At 45.6% G+C, this 21,414-nt stretch overlaps 1 protein-coding gene across 16 annotated transcripts in view; it reads right to left on the bottom strand.

Moving 5' to 3' along the window:
• The window catches only part of MAB21L3 (mab-21 like 3), a 79,721-nt gene that overhangs the window by 24,108 nt on the left and 34,199 nt on the right, over positions 1-21,414 (bottom strand). For 9 of the 16 annotated variants that reach the window (XM_082614118.1, XM_082614117.1, XM_082614111.1 and 6 more), the window contains 5 exons: positions 16,222-16,362; positions 13,123-13,414; positions 8,918-9,096; positions 8,255-8,449; positions 2,016-3,884 (listed from right to left, as the gene is read on the bottom strand). In XM_082614118.1, coding sequence (XP_082470244.1) covers positions 3,651-3,884; positions 8,255-8,449; positions 8,918-9,096; positions 13,123-13,414; positions 16,222-16,362 — 1,041 coding nt within the window. In that variant the 3' untranslated portion in view covers positions 2,016-3,650. Of the gene's footprint in view, positions 1-2,015; positions 3,885-8,254; positions 8,450-8,917; positions 9,097-13,122; positions 13,415-16,221; positions 16,363-21,414 lie in introns of those variants that run through there. The other 7 variants (XR_014293413.1, XR_014293414.1, XR_014293415.1 and 4 more) reach the window with 1 other exon arrangement.

The following is a 21,414-nucleotide window of genomic DNA, read 5'->3' as shown; positions in this document are numbered from 1 at the left end:
TATGTTCAGGGAGAGAGGGAGCTAAGGAACGGAAGGGTCGCCTAGGAGAATTCTAAAGTATTGGCAAAATGTTATTTTTTTCACCTAGACAGTGAGTATATTGGTATTTGTTTTACTACAATTCTTGAAACAGTTTAGACTCTCACACGTATGATATTTTTTACAATTAGAAAAGTGTGAAGAGGTAAGGAAGTGGAGACATGTATAATATTCGGGAAGCTGGATAGAAAGGGGGGAAGAGAGGCAGGTGGTGGTTGGGGGAGGGTGTGGAGGATGCTACAGGGAAGACGGCCCTGAGAAGCTGAGGGGCCAGCCCATCGCACATGGAGAAATCAGGAGAGATATTCCTCTATTGCAGCAAGAGTGACAAAGGAAAAGATGGGTTTATGGAATATGTGGTGTATTTGGGGCATGTTTTCCTTGTGATGGTTTCTAATTTCTTTGTGAAGAATTTATCTGTGGGGTGATGGTAGTTATCAAATGGACAAACGGACATGAGGAGTAGGCATCTAAAATGCTACACATTTATTCCACAGTTACTCCATGCCACGTCTAAACAAAGAGTTTTGTACATCCATTGCTCTGTTTATTCCCCCCATCAAAGCAGTGAGGTATATATTCTCTTATGATGTATTCATTTCCCAGGGTCGCCATAACAATATACCACAGACTTAAACAGCATGGCTTAAACAACAGAAAATTATTTTCTCACAGTTCTGGAGGCTGCAAGCCCACGATCAAGGTGCTAGCCTTGCTGGTTTCTCCTGAGGCCTCTGCTCAGTTTGCAGCTGGCCTTTTTCCTTTGCACCCTTGCCCATGGGGTCTCTACCTCTTCTTCTAAGAACATCAGTCCTATTGGATTAGGGCTCAAACCCTAATGGCCTCATTTTAACTTAATCACCTCTTTAAAGGCCTTAGCTCTAAATACAGTCACATTCTGAGGTACTGGAAGTTAGGGCTTCAACATGTGAATTTGGAGGCTGGGGGACACAATCCAGCCCATAACAATGCCCATAAAGAAATGGAGATTTAGGGAGGTTGAACAACTTGCCAAGGGCATGCAGGTACAGTGTAAGAGCTGGGATGCGAATGCAAGCAGATCAATTGCAGTCTCTGAATGCCAAGGATTCCTCTAAAAAACAGTCTGGTGCCGAGAAGAGTGGAGATGCATGAGAAAAGGCTTTTGGAGAATTAAAAAAAAAAATCTTCCGAATAAAGGAGTACTATTATATTATTAGACTTTCAGAGCTGTGCAATCTGTCCCAGGAAACAGAATAGTTGAACTGTCCTCTCATACACTCCCTTTTTAAATCTGAGCTTTAATCAAAAAGACTGTAGTTTTTGGCCAAAATGGCAGTAAAGGCCAACAACTCATAGCATCCGCTGTAGTCCTCAGTCCCTGGTTCCCTTTTTGGAGAAGCCCGGTGTAAATTATGAGCTGAGGAGGGCGACACCTGCTGGGCTCTGCGGTGCATGGGTGGGAACCTGGCTCTTTTCATAGGCAGTCCCCCACTGCTCTCTGCTGGCCAGCAGTTAGGAACACCCAGGAATGTGCAGACAGCCCTACTTCATCCAAAAACTACAAATCCATAGGGAAAGGTGGGAAGAATCTACTGGAATCAGACTGTGGTAATCTCTCATGATCTTTTGTATTTCTGCAGCGTGGAGTAGGTCAGTCCCACTCCTTTCCATACATATACATACATTTCAAATCAATGGTACAGTCAACTTTCACTTGGCAATCCGTGACTGTGCAGCTGTTTTAAAATTGTCAGTTGTTTTCATCATTAAAAAATATATATCTGCCACCTTCTCGAAAATGATGTTTCTCAAGATCCAAAAATATGAGAATTCGAATGCTGGTTTTGATGACTTAATATTGGTTTGTTCATACTTTCATGTTTTCAAAAACTATAGACTGATTGTAAGTTTGTTCAACATTTTAAAACCATGATTTCCTATGTGATAGTCCATAGGAAAAAAATACTGTAACCAAGTGGTGGGATAACCCCACCACTTGGTTACAGTATTTTTGTAAAAATAATTGTTTTCATTTTCATATGTGACTTTTATTTAAAAAAGAATCAGCAGTTCTTGCTTTTAGAAATTATTTATCTGGGGAAAATGTTCTAAGTAATAAAGGATTCCCTTGAATTGAGAAGCGTAAATAAGTGCCAGAAGAAACTATGGATCTCCCGAGAGCTCCTAGAATTCCTGGTGTGTGTGTGTCACAGGATGTGTGGCCTTGAGGACCTCAGTGAAATTCAAAATGAGTGGGCTCAAGGGCCTTCAGTGTCCCCATCCTCGTGTGGGTCCGCAGACCCCCTTTACACAGTTGCCGGAATGGGCATTTAAAATGCAAATCAAATCATAATACCCTTCTGCTTCTGGAGAGGTCAAATATCACACATCTGATTTTAAGGTAAAATACAAATTCCTTACCAGGTTTACAAGGCCAAGTGATCTGGCTCATGCCAGCCCCTCTAAGTCTGCCCTTGGCCCTCTTTTCTTCCCTTTCAGCTGTTTGCATTTTCATCCTTCAAGGATCTCTCTGTGGCTCTCTTTCAATATTCTGTTTATTTTCTTCAGGCCACTTGCTACAATTTGTAACAATCAAGTGTGTATATCTGTTGTTCATTTCCTGTCTTTACCATTAGGCATCATCTGCATCAGGTAAGTCCTTGTCCATCTTGCTTTTGCTGCATCCCCAGTACCTAATGCGTATATATTTATCAATGAATGAGGAAGTGAACCACTAAGTGAGCAAAGGAAGGAACTGAGAGGTGAGTGACACCAAAGTCATTCAATGCAGATCACAGTACCAAGTTCATTCCATAAATAGAAGGATGTCTCATCCCTGACCCACGGCATGGGAAGCAAGGAAGCGCAGTCACTGGGGTTGCTGCACTCTCATCTTTGACTGCACCAGTCATCAAAACCACTCCTCCCTTCTTAGAGAATACCAGGGAAGCAGGCAGATCCACAAGCCTGAACCACAGTTTAGGAGAACTGGAGGGCACACGGGCAACACAGGCATGCTAACCCATCAGACGTAATCATTTAATCAGTGGTGTAGATACTGATCCTGAATGCAAACACCAGCCACTAAACCAACGAGTAACACTTTGTGTTGATCCAGCACCTTCCCCTTGAAAGGGCAGCAGCACAGTCCGTAAGCTCGCAGCCCTGCTCTGAGGGAGGCATATGAACAGTCCCATTTTACAAATGGAAAAATAATGAGCCCGTGGTCAGTGGGCTGGAGAACCACTCGTGGGCAGCAGGCTGACGCCTGGCCTTCCGGGGGTTCTTTCTACATCCTCCCTGACAGACAACCAGAGCCTGAGCAAGGGAAAATAAATTCAGAACTGCCATCAGTTCGGAAACTATGGCTCGGGGAAGCTTGATGAGAGCTGTCTCCCAAAGAGGTAGCTAGTGGGGGCAGAAATGCTTGCTTGGCTGCAGGGAGGCCTGGACCAGACATCTTGGGGCACAGTTTTCCCCCCTGAAGTGCTGCTGGGTTGATGGAATTTTCCTCTGCCATCCGTTGCTTCTCTCCTGGGCAGGATCCTGGCCTCTGACTGAGGAACGATCCACAGAGAGTGAGGTCAAGCTTGAATGAAATGTCCAAGAGCATCCCACGCAGGGCAGCATCAGGGCAGGCTGATCTGGGGGTTCTTCAGGAAGAAGGCCAGCTTCTGGGCCAGGGCCCCCAGCTCGCCTGAATTGGCATACCGCAGGAGGTTGCTCTTCCGCACGAAGTAGTGTTTCAGAAAGTGCTGGCTCACGCACTTGTGCAGCTTCCTCACCAGGCGCAGGAACGCTCTGCTGAAGACCCGCCAGTCCTTTGGGTGGGGATACTTCTCACAAGTCCAGAAGAGCACTGTCTGTGGAAGGAAGAGGCGGTGTCAGACATCGTCCCGGTCTATTGAGGAGAGTGTCTTCAGGAACGTTCCTGAGCTCACGTGGCCTTGGAAGGAGGAGACAGGAGCCCCAGGGGCAAGCTGGGTCTGCCGTGGATTTATGATCCCCAGCCTTGGATGGGCTCTCAGCCTCCTCCTGCTGGTCTCCTATGCCTCTTTGGTAATTTATTCTCTCTCCACTGGCATTTCCAATGATCTCCACTCTCCTAAAATTCACGATTCCCCACACCTGGGAGATGACTTTGCCTCCTTTACAGGGAAAATGCCTCGTGCGTGCAAACCAGCCATTGTTCCTTCATTTGGTATCTTCCTCTCCGCATCCCCCTAGCCTGGGAAAATCCCTCTGCAGGGCTGGGATCTCCCCTTCCAGGAGCTGTAAATGATTGAGTTTCTTCTTCCTCATTGGCTTTTAAATCTATTAAAGCTTTCCTGCTCCCCAAGTGCCATATCTCCCTCCTGCCCTCACTCTCACCTCTCTGCAAATCCACATTTCTGCAGAGAATCATCTTTATAATTTGTCATTTCCTCTCCTCTGATTTCCTGCCTTGACCCACTCCAACATGGATTCTTCTGCCATCAGTCCTCAAAGGCTGCTCTCCTTAAGGTCCAGTGATCCCCATGTTTGCTAAATCCAGCAGGCTCTTTCCAGCTCTCACCCTACCTGACCTTCCAGTGGAATCTGGTTCTCTCATGCATACCCTCACTCTTGAGCCATTCTTCACTTGGCTTCCAAGTGGGTTTCTCTGAGCAGTGTGGCTATGCCTTGGCGTGCTCACCCTCCACCTGCCCTAATGCTGGAGTTTTGGGGGCTCCATTCCAGGCCCTCTTCTCCCACTAAATATAGATAACTTGCTATTTCTTTTCTCCAGTTCACACTTCTTCTCTGACCTCCTTACCTGGTATCTCTTGGCCATCTGAAAGTTATCTCAGTCCATACGTCCAAACTGAACTCCTGGCCCTCCCCCACATACCTCGTGTGCTTCCAGGGTTGTTTATCCAGGCTGTTACGCAAGACGCAAACCTAGGAGTCATTCCTCTCCCTCACCACCTCCAATCAAGTCCTGCCAATCCTCCTGCCTAGGTATTTTTCAATCCACCCAATTCAATCACCCTTTCCCACCGTGTCTCACCCGGACCTCTGCCACAGTCTGCACCTCTTCTTGTCACCAGCCTATCTGTCGTCATCCACACTGCAGCCAACGTGATCTCTTTGAAATATAAATCTATGTTTCTTCTTGTCTAAAATACTTCACAGTCTTCCCATTTTTTGTTAATTAAAAAATACCATCCTTAGCATGGTTTGGTTGACAAGGTTTGGTCCCTCCCTTCCTTTCCAGCCTCATCTCGCCCTGTGTTCTCCCTCGCTCTTTCCTTCTAGCCACACTGGCCTCGTTTCATGCTCTCTTCTATCACAGGGCCTTTCACAACCCACTTCTTCCGTATGGAGCGTACTTCCTTCCCCAACTTGTCCAGGAAACTCATCCATCAGATCAAACTTCCCTATGACACCCATTAAGCACTCTCTTCATCCCATACTTCTCATATGAAGCAATGACGACAGTGGTGGTCGTTCTCCTATGTATTTAGGTGATTCCCTACTAGATGGCAAACTCTATGTGAGCAGAGGACTAGACCTATTTGTATTCACGCTGATGTTACTACATTCAGCAGAGGGCCTGGCCCACCGGAGGCAGTCAATTGACATTTATTGACTGAGTGAAATAATTAATGTTTGGGTTTAGATGTTGAGTATTTTGAAAATATAGACTTTCCTAAAAAGTAAAAGAGCAGTTTTAGGTTCACAGCAAGATACTGAATGTGTTTTGATTTGGAGTACATTGTTTTGAGTAAATGAGTTGGAGATAATTTCATGCTAGTCAAGATAACCTAGATAAAAAACATGTTTTAATTCCTCTTGTAGTTAAGCTTTTCTCTCTCTAAGCAAACAGAAGCAGTTAAGCCTATTAGAAGCAAGTCTCTGTGCCTTTGAGCAGGTTTAGGAATAAATAAGCCAATGAAAGATAAGCTCTTCACATGAAATTGCTATGGGGGAGAAGCCTCTTTGGGGAGGAGGTAAAGACCTTCTAGGAGGTGCCCATGATTGGCACATCTTTCCTGATGCTGTTTTGCAACCCAGTGTCTTCTACTTTCCCCAGACTAAAGTCTTGGCAAGGATCCTGCACACTCAAGCCATCATCCAGGATGGTATCTCATACCACACTACCAGCAGCCACATCCATCCCAATGCCTCCATGTGAGAGAATTCTACCCTTGCACAAGGGTGGAAGACGAGGGGAAAAGACAGTCAGTACTGTTTCGATTTCTCAACAAATAACCCCCTTTTAAATGCTCATTCTTGAGAATGCACAATTTTATTATGCCGTGTAGGTGGGTTAGGGAAGACTAAAACAGGGGACCTTTAAGGAGTTGTCCTGAAATCCTCTAGATGATTTAGAAGCCACTGGAATACAAGTAAATCCTGGATGGAATGCAGTTTTGAGAGCAGTCAAGGGCTGGGAGGCCCGTGGTGGCCCTATTCAATCTTTCTAAAATACTCATGGTACTTAAAGTGTTTTCATCTATCCTAATTGTGGAGCAGTGAAGTCAGTGGTTAGTTAAAAGTATGAGATTTGATATGAGACCGCCTGGAGTTTCCTTCTCAGCTCTGACTTTTCCTAGTGTGGCCAGTGGAAAGGCAAGTAAGAAAGAAGCTAAATCCCTGAAATGAATTGGACTAGCTTCAGAAAGCACGTGTCCTCTATCCAGGAGAACAGGTGTGTGTTTTTAGGGGGACATGTTTGGGGACACTTTAAGAATGTTGAAACTGGAGAAAAAGGCCCCAGTATGTGCAAATGAGATGTTAACAGATTCTTGGGCAGGTCAGGGAGAACAGGTTATCAGAAAAGATAAGAAAGCAAAGTAAAGATGAACAATTTTGCTGGGGGGAAAAGTGGAGTAAAATGTGAAGTCATTCATTCAGATGATCAGCAAATATTTACTGAGCAACTACTACATACAAAGCATTGGGAGAGATACAAAGGGATCGGTATGAGTTGCCCTTAAATAGCTTGTGTTAGGCCTGAAAGAGTAACACAGGGTTGGGAAATGGTTGTCTACTGGATGAGAGGAGGCCCAGGTAGGAGCATGCAATGAAGGCACCGCACACCCCAGGGACCTGTGCTTACCTGTGTAGTAGGTTGGGGAGAAGGGTTGAAGCTCCAGGAGGGATACTAGCTGGGCTGGGGCTACTAAGAGTCTGAGACCTCCCCCCACCACAGTGTGCTGCACGCAGTATTACCTGAGCATCCAGTTAACCATGGGTGGTCAGAAATATGAGAAAGGAGCTGAGAGTGTGATCAAAGGCCATCTCCCCAGGGGGGACCCCCTGATCCCCCGGTCCAGGTCAGGTTCTGCTACCCTGAGCCTTCCTAGAGCAACACTGCTCTCCACCCTGGCATTACCCCACGTGGCACGATTCCACGCACACCTGCAGACTGACTGACCAACGTCTGTCTCCCCCGCTGGACCACAAGGTCCATGAGAGCAGGAACCACATCTGCGTTTGTTCACTTTGTACTGCCAGGTGTAGAGCACACAGCAGGTGTAGGGGGCAAGTGACTGGCCCACAGGGATCTCAATAAACATTTGCTGAGTGAGTGAGTGAATGCATTTATGGCTGTCTAATGGTAAGTCCTTGCCTGGTGATTTGCAACCCAGAAATTCAGGTTTGCTGCCAGGTTTGTCGGGTACCACAACATTTCCTGGTTTTCTCCTCTGCACAGAGTGCGCGTGTGAGTGTGTATGTGTGTGCGCATGAATGGCTGCACTTGGGCTAGAATGGGGAATGAATGAGTCATAACATGAGGGAAAATGTGAATCCATCTCAGGTTTGAGGAACTCCCAAGATTTCACCAGACTGTAGATTTCTCAGGGGCAGAGACTGCATGCTGTCATTCATTTCTGAACCTCAGCCGGGTTTCTGGCACATAGTGCGCGCTTGTGTTGGTTTGTTGAGTGAAATAAAAGGAGGGGAGACGGAGAGGGAGAGAAGGCAAGACAGAAAGGAAGAAAGGGAAGAGGGAAACTGGAAGAGGGAAGAAAGGAGGTGGAGGACAGGGATCCTGGGCAGGGATGGTGTGGACATGCACGCAGCTGGGGCTGTATATCTCCATAAGGAGTACGAATTTGTGAGATGGCAAATATGGACACTAGGCCCCCTCCTACTCGTCACACACACCCCCATTGTGAGTGGCTCTGGTGACCCTGCAGAGGCCGCAGAGGGACCCACCCAGCCCCAGCCGCCCTGGCCCTCTAGGCCGGGGCGGAACACTCACCTGAAGGTGGTAGGACGTGATCACAGGTCTTTTCCCTGGACACCAGATGTCCTCCTTCATCTGCCTCATGGCCTGAAGACACTTCCTGCGGCAGCCCCCGTCTTCATCCAGCTGCTCCAGCAGCAAATGTTCAGCCCGCAAGAAGCTCAGCTGCCAGTGATAGTTTGAACAGGCCAACAAGCTAAACCCAAATGACTGGGGAAGAGAAAAACAGCAGGAAACAAGAAGGATGATGCTGGTTGAGGAGAAAGCCATCTCCGAAGCAGTCCACTAGGAGGGGGGACCTGCCACTGGGCGGGCAGCACATCCCACGTGGGGACACGGAGGGAGCCTCAGGGGAGCCCCTTGCACGCAGGCAATTAACTGGGGAGGCTGTGTCCACTTTCTCTTGGGCAGTGGTTCTCCAACTTGAGCCTGCCCCAGAATCACCTGGAGGGCCTGTGAGAACACAAATTGCTGGGCCCTGCCCACCGAGTCTCATTCCCTAGGGCCAGAGCGGGGCCCGGGAATCTGCATTTACAACAGATTCCCAGGTGCCGCTGCAGGTTCTGGGGATCTAATGAAATTTCAATTTTCCTTCCGAAGCTGGTTGGTGGTTAGTGATGCTGTGGTTTGGTTAAGGTGAGAGCATCTCTGGTGAGCCGGGACCCTGAAGGCTAATACCTTGATGCACTGCACTCTCTCTGCAGAAGGCCAGCGCTTCAGACACGAAGGCCACCGGGCTTTCTTGGACCAGGCGGTGGGGATCTCCACTGAGGGGGTAAGCTCTAGTTCCACCCGACCTGTGGAGGTTTCCACGGCAACTCGAACTGCAGGGCGGTCCATTAGCATGCTGACCTTACCTGGTGGTAAATGACAGACAATGGGAAGACAAAGCTTGGCTCAACACTAGGGTTCAAAGAAGGAATTTGTGAGCTGTGGCTCCTACCAGCTCCTTGTAATTGGTGGGGCAACTTTCAGAGTTTCAGTAGCACACCAGGGCAGGGTGTTTATGTCAACACTAGACAATTAGCTAAGTAAATATTGATAGAAACATTGCTAGAAAATCTCATTGTTGGTGGGGTTTACTTTTTTCTTTCATCCTCCTCCCCTACCTTTTCTAAAAAATTAATAGACTCTTTCCAGAAGGTTCGACTGAAAGAGACAGAGAATACAAGGAAAAGGTGTAGCTTTTGCTACTGTAAGATGAAATCCAAGCACTTTTCTATAACCCCTCCATTCCACCCAGATGTCGACCCCATTTAGGACAGCCTCAGACCCCTTACTTATTCATTTGCCTTTGGTGGAGTTCAGCTTAACCTGTCTCTTTACTAAGTCACAGTCTCAGAGGTGGTATTTGTTCCCACCACCCATTAACCAGCCTAGCCTCAGATGGATTTATCATCATAAGCCTTGAAATCATAAAATACTTCAAAGTGTGGCATAGCCGCTGGCTTGAATAGTCAAGTAAGCAGAAGGAAGCCCTCCCTGTCTTTTCCAATCAGGCAAAGAGAGGGAGAGAAAAGGAATGGATCTGGGAAAGTTTTCCAGCTCATACATTAGAATTCATTTCCAGTTTGTTCCCCTTTCTTTCAACAGATACACAGTAATATTTTGTTTGTTTGCTTGCCTTCATCGTAGATAAGGATGAGCCTTCTTGAATCGGGATCTGTTATTTTGCTTTTCCTTGCTCAGAGAAGGAAACGGAAACTCATTTATTAATTGTGTTAGGCTGTTCAAAAGGAAAACACTCCTCTCCTTGGCTGGGGTGTGATAAAGAGCTTATTGTCTGCATCTCATCAGAGCTGCGCAGACAGGAACATGACAACGTCTGGCACTTCAGCATTATTTACTGAAAGCACCTCATCAACCTGGCTCAGTTTGAATCTCTTATATGCACTTTCACTATTAACAGTGTCGCAGAGTGAGGTGGTTGAGCAAATGTTGGCACCAGCCTGCCTGGCCCACACCCTACTTCGGCTACTCTGCTAACTCAGTGTGTGACCTTTGGCCTGTTACTTAATCTCTCTAAATCTCAGTTTTCTTGTCTGTACAACAGTTAGAAAAATGATCCTAACTCTAACAGGGTTGCTATGAGTATTAAATGAAATAATCCATGAACGCACCCTCTACATGGTAAAAATCCATTCAACACGAGCTATTTCCATTACAGAATCTTTCAGAACTATTCTGTCTAGACAAGCAAAAGTACATGCAAATTCTTTTCTTTCTTTACAAGTGGAGTTGCATATTATTTAGCAATTTGGTTGTTCACTTAATTATGTTGCACGGGCATTTTTCATAACTCTGTGTGTGCATATATACACCACACACACCCCATTCTTTTTTTAATTCTAATGTATCTTTTACTTCAATTTACTCCACCAATGAGAAATATATGCAGATGCAAAAGTCAACAAAGTATTTTAAAAGGGAAATGAAAAGGAGGGATTTCTGTTAAAGTAATATGTTGGATTGGAGATCCCCAAACCCACTGCCAATAAGACATACAAAAGTTTAAAAACAGTATTTGTATGTAATGAGACTGCCAGAAAGTAGGAGAATCATTTGAAACTAGCAATGAAGCAAGAACACCTACCCAGGAAAGTACTAAGTGGGAGAATTGCCAAAATACCCTCATGACGTTAAGCCTCGGTACTTACAGCTTCTGTGTATAGAAACTGCACAGAGAGGAAGAGAGGAGGTCTAATAGGCTGAGCCTGGGGCTTATGCTAGGTGGTAAGCCTCACAAACCTGGAATCAGGAAAAGCTGTACCTTGAGGGAAATTATGAACTAAGAGAAATAGACAGATTTTCTGTGGGCTCTGGATAGTTGATTTAATACAAACAACAACAACAAAAACCAAGCTCTTCCCTCCTCCCTAGAATTTCAAAGGCGTTAGTCATCATCTAGTGTTTAGGGCCTGTATGTTTACATTCCCAAGTCATCTAGGTACGGTGGTACTTCTGAGAGTACCAGGAAAAATCAAACACAAGTCTTCTTGGAGAAACACACCCCGATATGCACGTGGAGTGTGAATGGTGTTGCATAGACAGGGGGTGTGGGGCTCCAATCCATTATCGACACACCTCGTGCTTTTTAAAGGCCGGATGATAGTCCATTAGGCAGAGGTAGCATAATTGATGAAGTCAGTTTTCCTTTGTTAGCCATTAGATGATTTCTAATTACTTACTATTACAAAGCCAATTCAGTAGATATCCTCATGCATATTTCTTTGTGTATCTGCAGGAATGTATCTTTAGAACTGGAATTGTTGAATTGCCAAGTAAGCACATAACAAAAATAAAAATGGACTAGCTGCCCTTTGAAAAAGGAGGCACCAATTTACACTTCCAAGAACAATGCATGAAAATGCCTATTTAACCATACTCACTCCTGCACTGAGCATGATTATATGTCAGCCTACTAGGTGTTTTAGTGTATATTTCTTGAAATGTATGTTAGATGGAGCATTTTTTATTTTTACTAGCCATTTACATTCTTTTTCTGTGAGTCGTGCTTTTCGGTCAGTATTTCTATTGGTCTGCTCATAGCTTTTCTTATTGGTTTATAAATACTCTTTTATAATTAAGGAAATTAGCCATTTTCTCAGTTTGAAATTCACCTTTTTACTCTGTGTGAACAGAAACATGTGTGTGGGCAGGTGTGCACATATGCTACACTGTACAGTAGCTTAGGATTTTGGGGTTGTGAGAAAATTATAATTCAAAAAGATTCATGCACCCCAATGTTCATTGCAGCATTATTTACAATAGCCAAGGCATGGAAGCAACCTAAATGTCCATCAACAGATGAATGGATAAAGAAGATGTGGTGTGTATATATATATAAAATGAAATATTGCTCAGCCATAAAAAGAATGAATAATTTGCAGCAACATGGACAGACCTAGAGATTATCATACTAAGTGAAGTAAGCCAAACACAGATATCACTTATATGTGGAATCTAAAAAAAAAAAAAAAGATATAAATGAACTTATTTACAAAACAGAAATAGACCCATAGACATAGAAAACAAACTTATGGTTACCAAGGGTGAAAGGGGCGTGGAGAGGGATAGATTAGGAGTTTGGGATTAACATACATCCACTACTTATAAAACAGATAACCAGCAAGGACCTACTGTATAGCACAGGGAACTATACTCAATACACCGGAAACTAACACAACATTGTAAATCAACTATACTTCAATAAAAAAGAAAAGAAAAAAAAAGATTTTGGGGTTGTCAAACATAATCAGTTCCTTATGGCTTCTGGCTTTTTGTGTTTTGGTATGTCAGTGGTTCCCAGATGTGCTGTCCCAGCACACTGGAATACTGCAGTCAGTTGGAGGGTGTTGTAGTGGAAATGTGTTAATAACAAAGATCTGAGGTTGATGAGTAATTTGCGAAAGTACCCAGGTTTTGAAGCTAACATCTTGGAAACGGTGCATAACCCAAAGACTGTCTTATCTACGCCAGGGCAGTAATCTATTGAGGCCACGGAAGTGTGTTGTGAGTATGAATTCCATTCTGTGTGTCACAGCATAAAAAAGAGCTAATTCATATTATGGGGATTAGACAGATGTAAAAAGCACATGATTTTTTTTTTTGGAGTCATTCATTCATTTAATTATTCAATTAACACATAACTATTGAGGATCTCCCAGGTTCCAGGCACTGAGCTAAGTATTGGGTATACAGTAGCAAATAAGACAGATATTAGACATATGAACTTACAAATTAATATAAAATTGAAAAGAAGCACATGATTTTATCCTCAATCTAGGGGTGTGAGCTTCAGGAAACACCCGAGCACAGGGGTTTTTTTTAGAGCAAAATGGAAATGCCAGACATTTTCCTTGTACATTTCCTGATTGGCTCACCTGACAGGTGACAGGTTTCAATTGCGTTTTCGACCAGTTTCCGGAACACCTGGAGGACCTTGGCGGGCACAATGTCTCCATCAATGTTCACATCTGCCTCATGCCACTGCCACAGGCTCTTCAGAAACTGCTCCACCTCCAGCCACTGCTGCAGGCCCTCTGGGTCCCGCAGGGGGCAGGGCAGCCGGGCGCCCTGCAGGGTGTAGTAGCGCCAGCGCTGCTGCCGGGCCTCCCTGTACCCGGCCAGGCCTCTCATCGGGACTGTGATGAGGAGCTGGGTGGGGGCCAAAACCTGGCGTTGGGAAAGGAGGGAGAAGGAGTGTGAGTTCGTAGACTCGGGAGGTGACAGAAGCCCTCAGGGAGCCGCCCTGCTGACCCAGGCCGCTCAGTTAACCACTCAACCCTTAGCAATGTGACAAGGAGGACAGAACTGCGCCCACCTGCCCGCCTGTTGGCAGAGGATTCCGTCTCTGTTGTGCCACTAGCCCATTGTAACGCTTCGGGCAAAGAAATTAACTCAGTGAGGCCTGGGTTTCATGGATCTGCAAGGAAAAAGAGTGAAGTGGACCCGGAACTCTAGAGGCACCTAAAGCTTGAGGGGAGGGGGACAAAAAGCAGGGAGGGGAACTAGTAGTCACTGCTTTCTGCACCTACCAAGCACTGCAATTCTTGTGCATGAGCCTATCTCATGTTCACAGCTACACATGAGGTAGGCTTTGCTAACATTTCCCAGATGAGGAACCTGAGGCTCAGAGGGGCTCCAAGTCTCCCCAGGGACACACAGCCAGTCAGTGGTAGAGCCAGAACTTGACTTTAGGTCTTCCAATTGCTTGTTCAATGGTTAATTGTCTCTCCTGAGCTGGTTCTTAGTCAAGAATCAATGACCCGGGATGGGTGAAAGATCCGGTATGAATTAAGGGTGGGAAGAGATGGGAGAGGATGTGAAAGAGTTCTGCAAAATGCCTCCCTTTCTTTTTGCTTGTACTGATGACCCACAGACAGTGTTAATGACTAATCCTTACAGAATCACAGGTGACATGAAAGCCTGTTTGTTGAGACAAGGTGAGCTATTGAGATGATTCTAAGTTTAATGGGAAGAAGTAAACACTAAGAATCTACTTACTCTGTTTCTACAGGAACCGGGAAAGCAGTGGTCAGGCCAATAGTCCAAGAGATAGAACAAATTAGTCCACAGTGCAGTACCACCAAAGGGAAATGACCTTTAATCACAGCACACAGCAGCCCACTCCACCCTGCATGTTTCCCCATCACTCAGCTATACACTGGAAGAGCCACCTCCTTTCCACGGAAAGTTCTGACAGTGGAATTTGAATAACCTTTGCCCAGGGACCAGTCAGTGGCGAATTCAGGGGTGAACACCGAAATCAGCAATAACTCATTCTGCCTCATTTTCATGGAACAGTAGTATGGATGCTTTAGATGATGGGTGCACATGACTTCTGGTGTCCATTGAAATGTGGTGGGATTAAAACAAGGGAGGGGGGATCTAAACTATGGCATTTAAAATCTATATATTTTGGGGGACTTCCCTGGCGGTCCAGTGGTTAAGACTCTGCGCTTCCACTGCAGGGGGCACGGGCTCGATCCTTGTTCGGGGAACTAAGATCCTGCATGCTGTGCGGCGCGGCCAAAACAAACAAACAAAAACAAACAAAAAATCCCAAATCTCTACATTTTTTGAACCCACTTGCATGTGAATCCAAGAACACAACTATCATGTTATTAGTCACAAAAATGGTGGTTAATAAATGCTTATTGAATTTGGGCCAAGATAAAATAAAAGCATTTTTATATGCCCCACTGTAACTATTTTCAAAACTTATATAATATGCAGGATACAGTATATATAAATGCATGATATACTTTAAGCTATGAATTCTAAGTGCGACCACAGAAGGAAATTTCTCCAGATATAGTTCTAGGAAAAGTGGTGTTATGTTTCTATTCCTAGTCACTTGCCTATATTTGTCCTGTTTAGGTTGGCAAAGTAGTAGAGGTGGGCAGATGATGTTCTGACATTCCAGGATCCAATCTAATTTTATAATTTTCATCCTGGAGTAAATTTCCTAAAGTCTGATTCTGTCCCCAAATCCAAAAGTCCCAGCATCTTGTGGGTGGTCCTTGTACCCATCAAACTTGAAATGTACTAGACTAGCGATGGTCTTTCGTTCAGGTACTAATTATTTTGCTTCCTCATTCATTCAACAGAAGTTGAGTGTCTATCATGGGCCACACACTATGCTGGGTGCTAGGAAGGGAGCAATCAAGAAACATGATCCTTATAAGCAAGGAACTTATGGTCTTGTGTGAGAGCTGGGGCATGCATACACATAAGTTTAATACTTATATGAAAGGGGTTCTTGTGTGTCACAAGAAAAATCAAGATAAAGGAGCACAGGGATTTAGAACGATTCAGAGCCTCATTTCTCTCATCTCTAAAAGGGAGCAAACCATAATGTCTGTTCCACTAGGTTGTGTGCAGGTTTGGGTGAGATCATTTCTGTGAGACTGGCTTTGCCCACACTACAATGTTGCATGAATGCTGGTTGTCACACACGGGCCCTGGGGGCTTACAGCTCTGTGGGATTCCTCAGCAGGGACAGAGTTGCCAGGCTGCTCCTGCAGTTCCTAAGGGCCACCTCTTCCACTTTCTTCCTTCCCCCACCTGTAGCCCATCCACTATCACTTTCAACTCTTTTCTCACCAATGCCTTGAGTTCCCTCTACCCAGTCCCCAATCTATTAAATGGGTGCTTAATAAATGAATGTGTGCTTAACTGAACTTTAATTGGTACAGTGGAACATGCTTTGGAATCAGAAGCCACAGGTGGAGTTCTGATTTAAGTGCCTAATATGACTTGATCAAGTCATTTGACTTTTTTAAGCCTCCATTTTTATCATCTGTAAAGTAGGAATGTGGGGCTTCAACTGCAGTAACATCTATGCAATGAGTGTAAATGGTAAATACTAAGAGATCTTGTTAGTAACCTTAGTGGTGCGAGTGCCTGACACATGCTGAGACCACCCCCCCGTTTCCTGGCTCGCTGGGTGGGCACTTAGAGCCAAGTGACCCACATACCTTAATGTTCTCATTGTACGTGTCAGAGTAAAGGACGGCTTGAAATCGAATGTCTTGGTAGCTGATTTCTGTGGTCAGATGATGGACAATTTTCTGCACCTCTTCCACCATCTGGGAAATCCACTGGCGCCTCAAGTCCACCTGGGTGTGAAAGGATCAGCAAAGGCAGTTATTTCCGGATCAAGCCCCAAGGAAGTGATGAGATAGGGCACCAAGCAGTCAGCTCAGAAAATCCTGCCCTTCCAAGAACTCCGGGAGAGACGAACTTAGGTCTGATGACACTCGTTGGTGCCTCAGTGTTCTCTTCGGAAATAGAAGCGTTGCTCAATATTTATGTAGTACCTGCCTTGCGGTAGGTGCTTTCTAGGTCCTCGGCATGACAGTGAACAGGACAGCAGCGAACAAGATAGAGATACTTGCTTTCTAGTTGAAAATACAGGACACATGCATATGTGTGTGTGTATACATACATACATACACACAAACATATATACATATATGTGTACACACATATGTATAATGTAAGATCAGGTATAAGTCCCAAGAACAATACAATAGGATAAGGGACTAGAGAATAAAGGGGCTGCTATTATAGACTGGGTGGCCAGCGAAGGCCTCTCGAAGGAGGTGAGATTTGAGTGAGCCCTGATGACAGCTTGGGAAAGCAAATTCCAAGGCCCCTAAAGCAGGAGTAAGCTTGGCAAGGCTCAAGGGCCAGCAAGGAGGCCTTTGCTGTGTTTATAGGAAAAGAAGAAGGAGGGTGATAGGAGATGAAGTTGGAAAGGATGGTGGGGGGTGGGGGCCAGGCCATCCCACAGGGTTTTGTGAAACATGGTGAGACTCTAAAATGGGATAAGAATGCCTGCTGTCCAGGTTGGTGAATATAACATAGTCTAATGCACATGAACATGCGGCGGATTGTTTTCTGTATGTCATCAATAAATGATGGTTCCCTTCTCCCCTGCGCTCACCCCCTCCTTTGGCTCCTAGACCCTTAAAAAAAGGCGTGCACTGATGTTTCTTCTGAATCTGCACGGCAAGTCTCCAAGAACTGGAAGGGGCTCTTTGTTACACTGCTCCGGAGGCACCTGCAGGCTGGTGTATGATAAGCATCTCCCTCAGAGATGCTGCAGAGCATGTGTCTTATATGACCTTAAGTATGATGATCAGTTCTATACTAGCTTTTAATATCATCTTCTTGCTACCAGCAGCCACCCACCCCTCTCTGTGTGTTCATCTCACAACATTCATCATGGGAGAACGGACAAAGGGTAGCTTTTTTGCGCATCTGTAAACTATCAAGATTCTGCATCTTTTAGAGTATGTAAGTGGAAGAGAGAAGGTAGTCACAGAGAGGGGCAGGTCATTTGCCACGCCCAAAATAAAGGCAATTGCTTGTAGAAGCATAATTAAGGGTCTCTCCAGTGTAGGACTTCTCTGATGTGCTGGGATTCAATTCCATTTGACCAATTTTTGTTGAACATCCACTTCATGCCAGGTTCTGTGCCTACAGTGTTGTCAAGAGGTTGACAGATAAGATGATAAAGCAAGACCAATAAACTGGAAATTAAAATTACAGCCATTAGTGCTAAGTATAGGTTTGCAAAGGATGCTAAGGGTACACAAAAAAGGGAAACTGCATCTAGCCTGGAGGCCTTCCTGAAGGCATGGTATATCAGAGTTGTACCTTGAAAGGTTAGCAGGAGTTAACTAGAAAGAGAAGGTTGTTCTAGAAAGAGAAAATGGTAGATATCTAACACAAGGAGCACAAGGGAGAACTGCAATTGTTTCTACTTTGTTGGAGCAGACATTGCCTTGGAGGAGAATGGTGAGGTGGGAGAACAAACGGTGAGAGGTCTTGAAAGTAAAGGAAGAAGAATTTCAAGAACAAAGTCAACAGTAAGTGGCTGAGTGAGGTAAGGCCCTCAAAATGCCTGTAGAGTTTGGTAACTAGAACAGGATTGATGTGTTTGGGGAAACCGTGGGCATCAAGCCAGATGGCAGTGGGTTTAGAGAGAATGGGAAACCAGCAAGTGAAGTCAGAGTTAAGCGACTCCTCCCACAAGTCTGGCTGGGGGCAGGAAAAAACAAAAACAAGGACAGTAACGGGTTTTTTTCAAAAGGACACACAGGTTCGAACATGTTTAGATGCTGAGAGAAAAGAGCCAGTGAAGAAGGAAGAGGGCAGAGAGCAAAACCCCTGAGCAAGGGTTTCCTGGCTAGGAAGCATTGTGGAAATCCAGAAACCTGGTGAGGAGCTCGTCTCCGTGGGTCAGAAGGAAAAGAAGATGGGTGCAAATGCAGATAAAAGCATAGAGATTTCCTGCCTGATGTCAGCAGGAGACAAGGCAGTGCGCTGACAGTGAGGTGAGAAGAGGAAGGCAGGGGACTTCAGGGTGACAGACGTTGGCAGTAGCTTCTCTAAGGGATGAGGGGCCATTTGGGCACATGGGTAAAGGTTGCCAGGCAGAACCAAGACTCAGCTGTGGGTGCATGAGGCCATGGGATACCAGTGGGCTCATTTATAAGAGGTTGTCCAGTACCTCCTGGTCCTCCAGGGGTAACAGTGGAGGTGCTGAGATTAGAGTTTGCTGGCAAGGTCTGGAGAAGAGCAAGGGAAGAGGTCAGTGGAGGGCCATGTTTTCGACCCTGGGCAGAGAATGGATGAAGCCAGTTTGGTAGATTAGGGGACATTGGACAAGTTCAGGGGCCAGACATCTGATCAGGAATAGTGGGAAAAAGTAAGACAAGGGCTAACTAGATAGAACATTGCAGTCAGAATGGCTGGGAAATAGTAATCTCGAATAGTTAAGTTCTCAGAATCTGTTGAGGACTAAGGCTAATTTCCCAAATCTTCCAAGTCCACTGATGTGAGTCCATAGAACTTGACTGTTAGTAACACAGTGGTGACTCTATATACGCAGATACATTTTGTTTCCTATGTTAATAAACTAATGAAAAATTCATTACCGTATTGATACTATCAAATATATATATATTTTTTTGTGGTACGTGGGCCTCTCACTGTTGTGGCCTCTCCCGTTGCAGAGCACAGGCTCCAGACGCGCAGGCTCAGTGGCCATGGCTCACGGGCCCAGCCGCTCCGCGGCACGTGGGATCCTCCCGGAGCGGGGCACAAACCCGTGTCCCCCGCATCGGCAGGCAGACTCTCAACCACTGCGCCACCAGGGAAGCCCTATCAAATAATTTTTAACTGATAAAAGCTTGAAAGTGTGTGTGTGTGTGTGTGTGTGTGTGCGCGCACCTAGTGGGAACAGTTCTCCATTGTGAACCTCATCTACAAATTATGCCGCCATTGGATGGTAGAATTTTCTTACCGGCAGGACAAGTTCAGACTCCCCTTAGAAGACACCTATAATTTCTCATTCATTATTCCTCTTTATGACCTGTTTTGACGTGTGAAGATAAAAGTCGGAATAAGGAAATACTTCTCTGGGCATAGAGCCACAAATTCTGGTTTTAATTTTCTTTATCTGTCACTTTTGCTGCCATTTAAACTCAGGATCTTAGAATTGGAAGAGTCTCAGAAATCATCTTGTCTGGTATCCTTTTACAGAAGGCCAGAGTGACAGGGTGGCCCTCCTAATACCGCACTGGTACTTAGCAGTATGACTAGACCTAATGCCCAGGTTCCCCAGCTCTTCTTTCTGTCACACTGTGCTACACCCTCAATTAGGAGTTCCAGAAATAATACCTACCTTTATCCTCTTTCTGAACCTGACCATGCCCTCAATTTGGAGTTCATGAAATAACAAGTCCAAAGTTGTTCTGGCATGCCGCAGACACATAAGGGCAACACAGCAGGGGCCGGACAGTGATGCAGGGCTTAACCAGAGCTGTGGAGGGGGAGCCCTGCCTTGGACAGGCCTGCCCCAGGACCCAAGTCACTGGAGTTAAGGGGGAGCCACTTTCCTGTTAGGTGATGGGCAGCCCCTTCCTGCCTATGTCTCTGGATACACTTCCTGCCATTGGTTCTTAGCAAACAGGATCACAGAGCTATGCACTGGCCCCCAAAGGGGTTTGGGCTGGGGGTTACCCAGGCTCAGTCCCACGTACCTCTTGTCACTCCCATGGTCTAAACCACAACCCAGAAGCCCCAGGCTGTTTCCCTCCGCTTGTCCTGACCATGCCTATTGAGGTACGGTAAGAAGATTCCATTTCACTGTGTGGAAAAGCAGGAAATGGGGCCTGAGGCAGCTTTACAGGGAGCAGTCTTGGTGAAAGAAGGAGGCTCCACCGCAGGTAGAGACCTGTAGCCAGCCCAATGTCAGAATCCCTTTGCTGCCTCTCAAACTTCAGGAAGCAAGCTAAGATACCAGTTGTAACCTTGAAGCAGCCTTGTCACTAAATTTATTTCACGGCAAAGCTTTGAAACAAACTTAAGGAGGAAATATGATAATTTAAGAAGATGGATAAAAGCCCATTCGGTCCAAGTTTTTTTTTTTTTTGGCTGCTCCCCACGGCTTGTGGCATCTTATTTCCCTGACCAGGGATTGAACCTGGGCCCTAAGAGTGAAAGCGCCAAGTCCTAACCACTGGACCACCAGGGAATTCCCTCATGCAGTCCAAACTTGACCTCGAGTCCCTGTTTAAGTTTCATTCACGTCCTCTGCTGATTAGGTCAATGCACAAAGGTTGGGACTTCCCTGGTGGTCCAATGGTAAAGAATCTGCCTTCCAATGCAGGGGATGCGTGTTCGATCCGTGGTCAGGTAATTAAGATCCCACATGCCAAGGGGCAACTAAGCCCACGCGTGGCAACTACTGTGCCCGTGTGCCTCAACTAGAGAGCCTGCGTGCCGCAAACTGCAGAGCCCACGTGCTCTGGAGCCCGCACACCACAACTAGAGAGAAGCCTGCACGCCTCAACTAGAGAGAAGCCCGAGTGCCACAACGAAAGAACCCGTGCGCTGCAATGAAGATCTCGTGTGCTGCAACTAGCGTCTGACATAGCCCAAATAAATAAATAAATAAATAAATAAATAAAAGAGACTTTGTCTTAAAAAATAAATAAATAAAGAGAAACACTTTGTTTCTAAAGGGAAGCATTTGTGGGCGTGGCAGAGCAAAAGCAGAAATGAATTGTGGTAAATTAACCAGGCCCATGATGTTAGATGTGGTTAGATCATCTAATCCAACCCCTGCATCGCACTGACCCTGCAAAAGTTATGCC

This window comes from Mesoplodon mirus (genome assembly GCF_964341445.2).
Source record: "Mesoplodon mirus genome assembly, chromosome: 3".
Classification (NCBI taxonomy): Eukaryota; Metazoa; Chordata; class Mammalia; order Artiodactyla; family Ziphiidae; genus Mesoplodon; species Mesoplodon mirus.
This window is presented reverse-complemented; position numbering and strand designations above follow the sequence as displayed.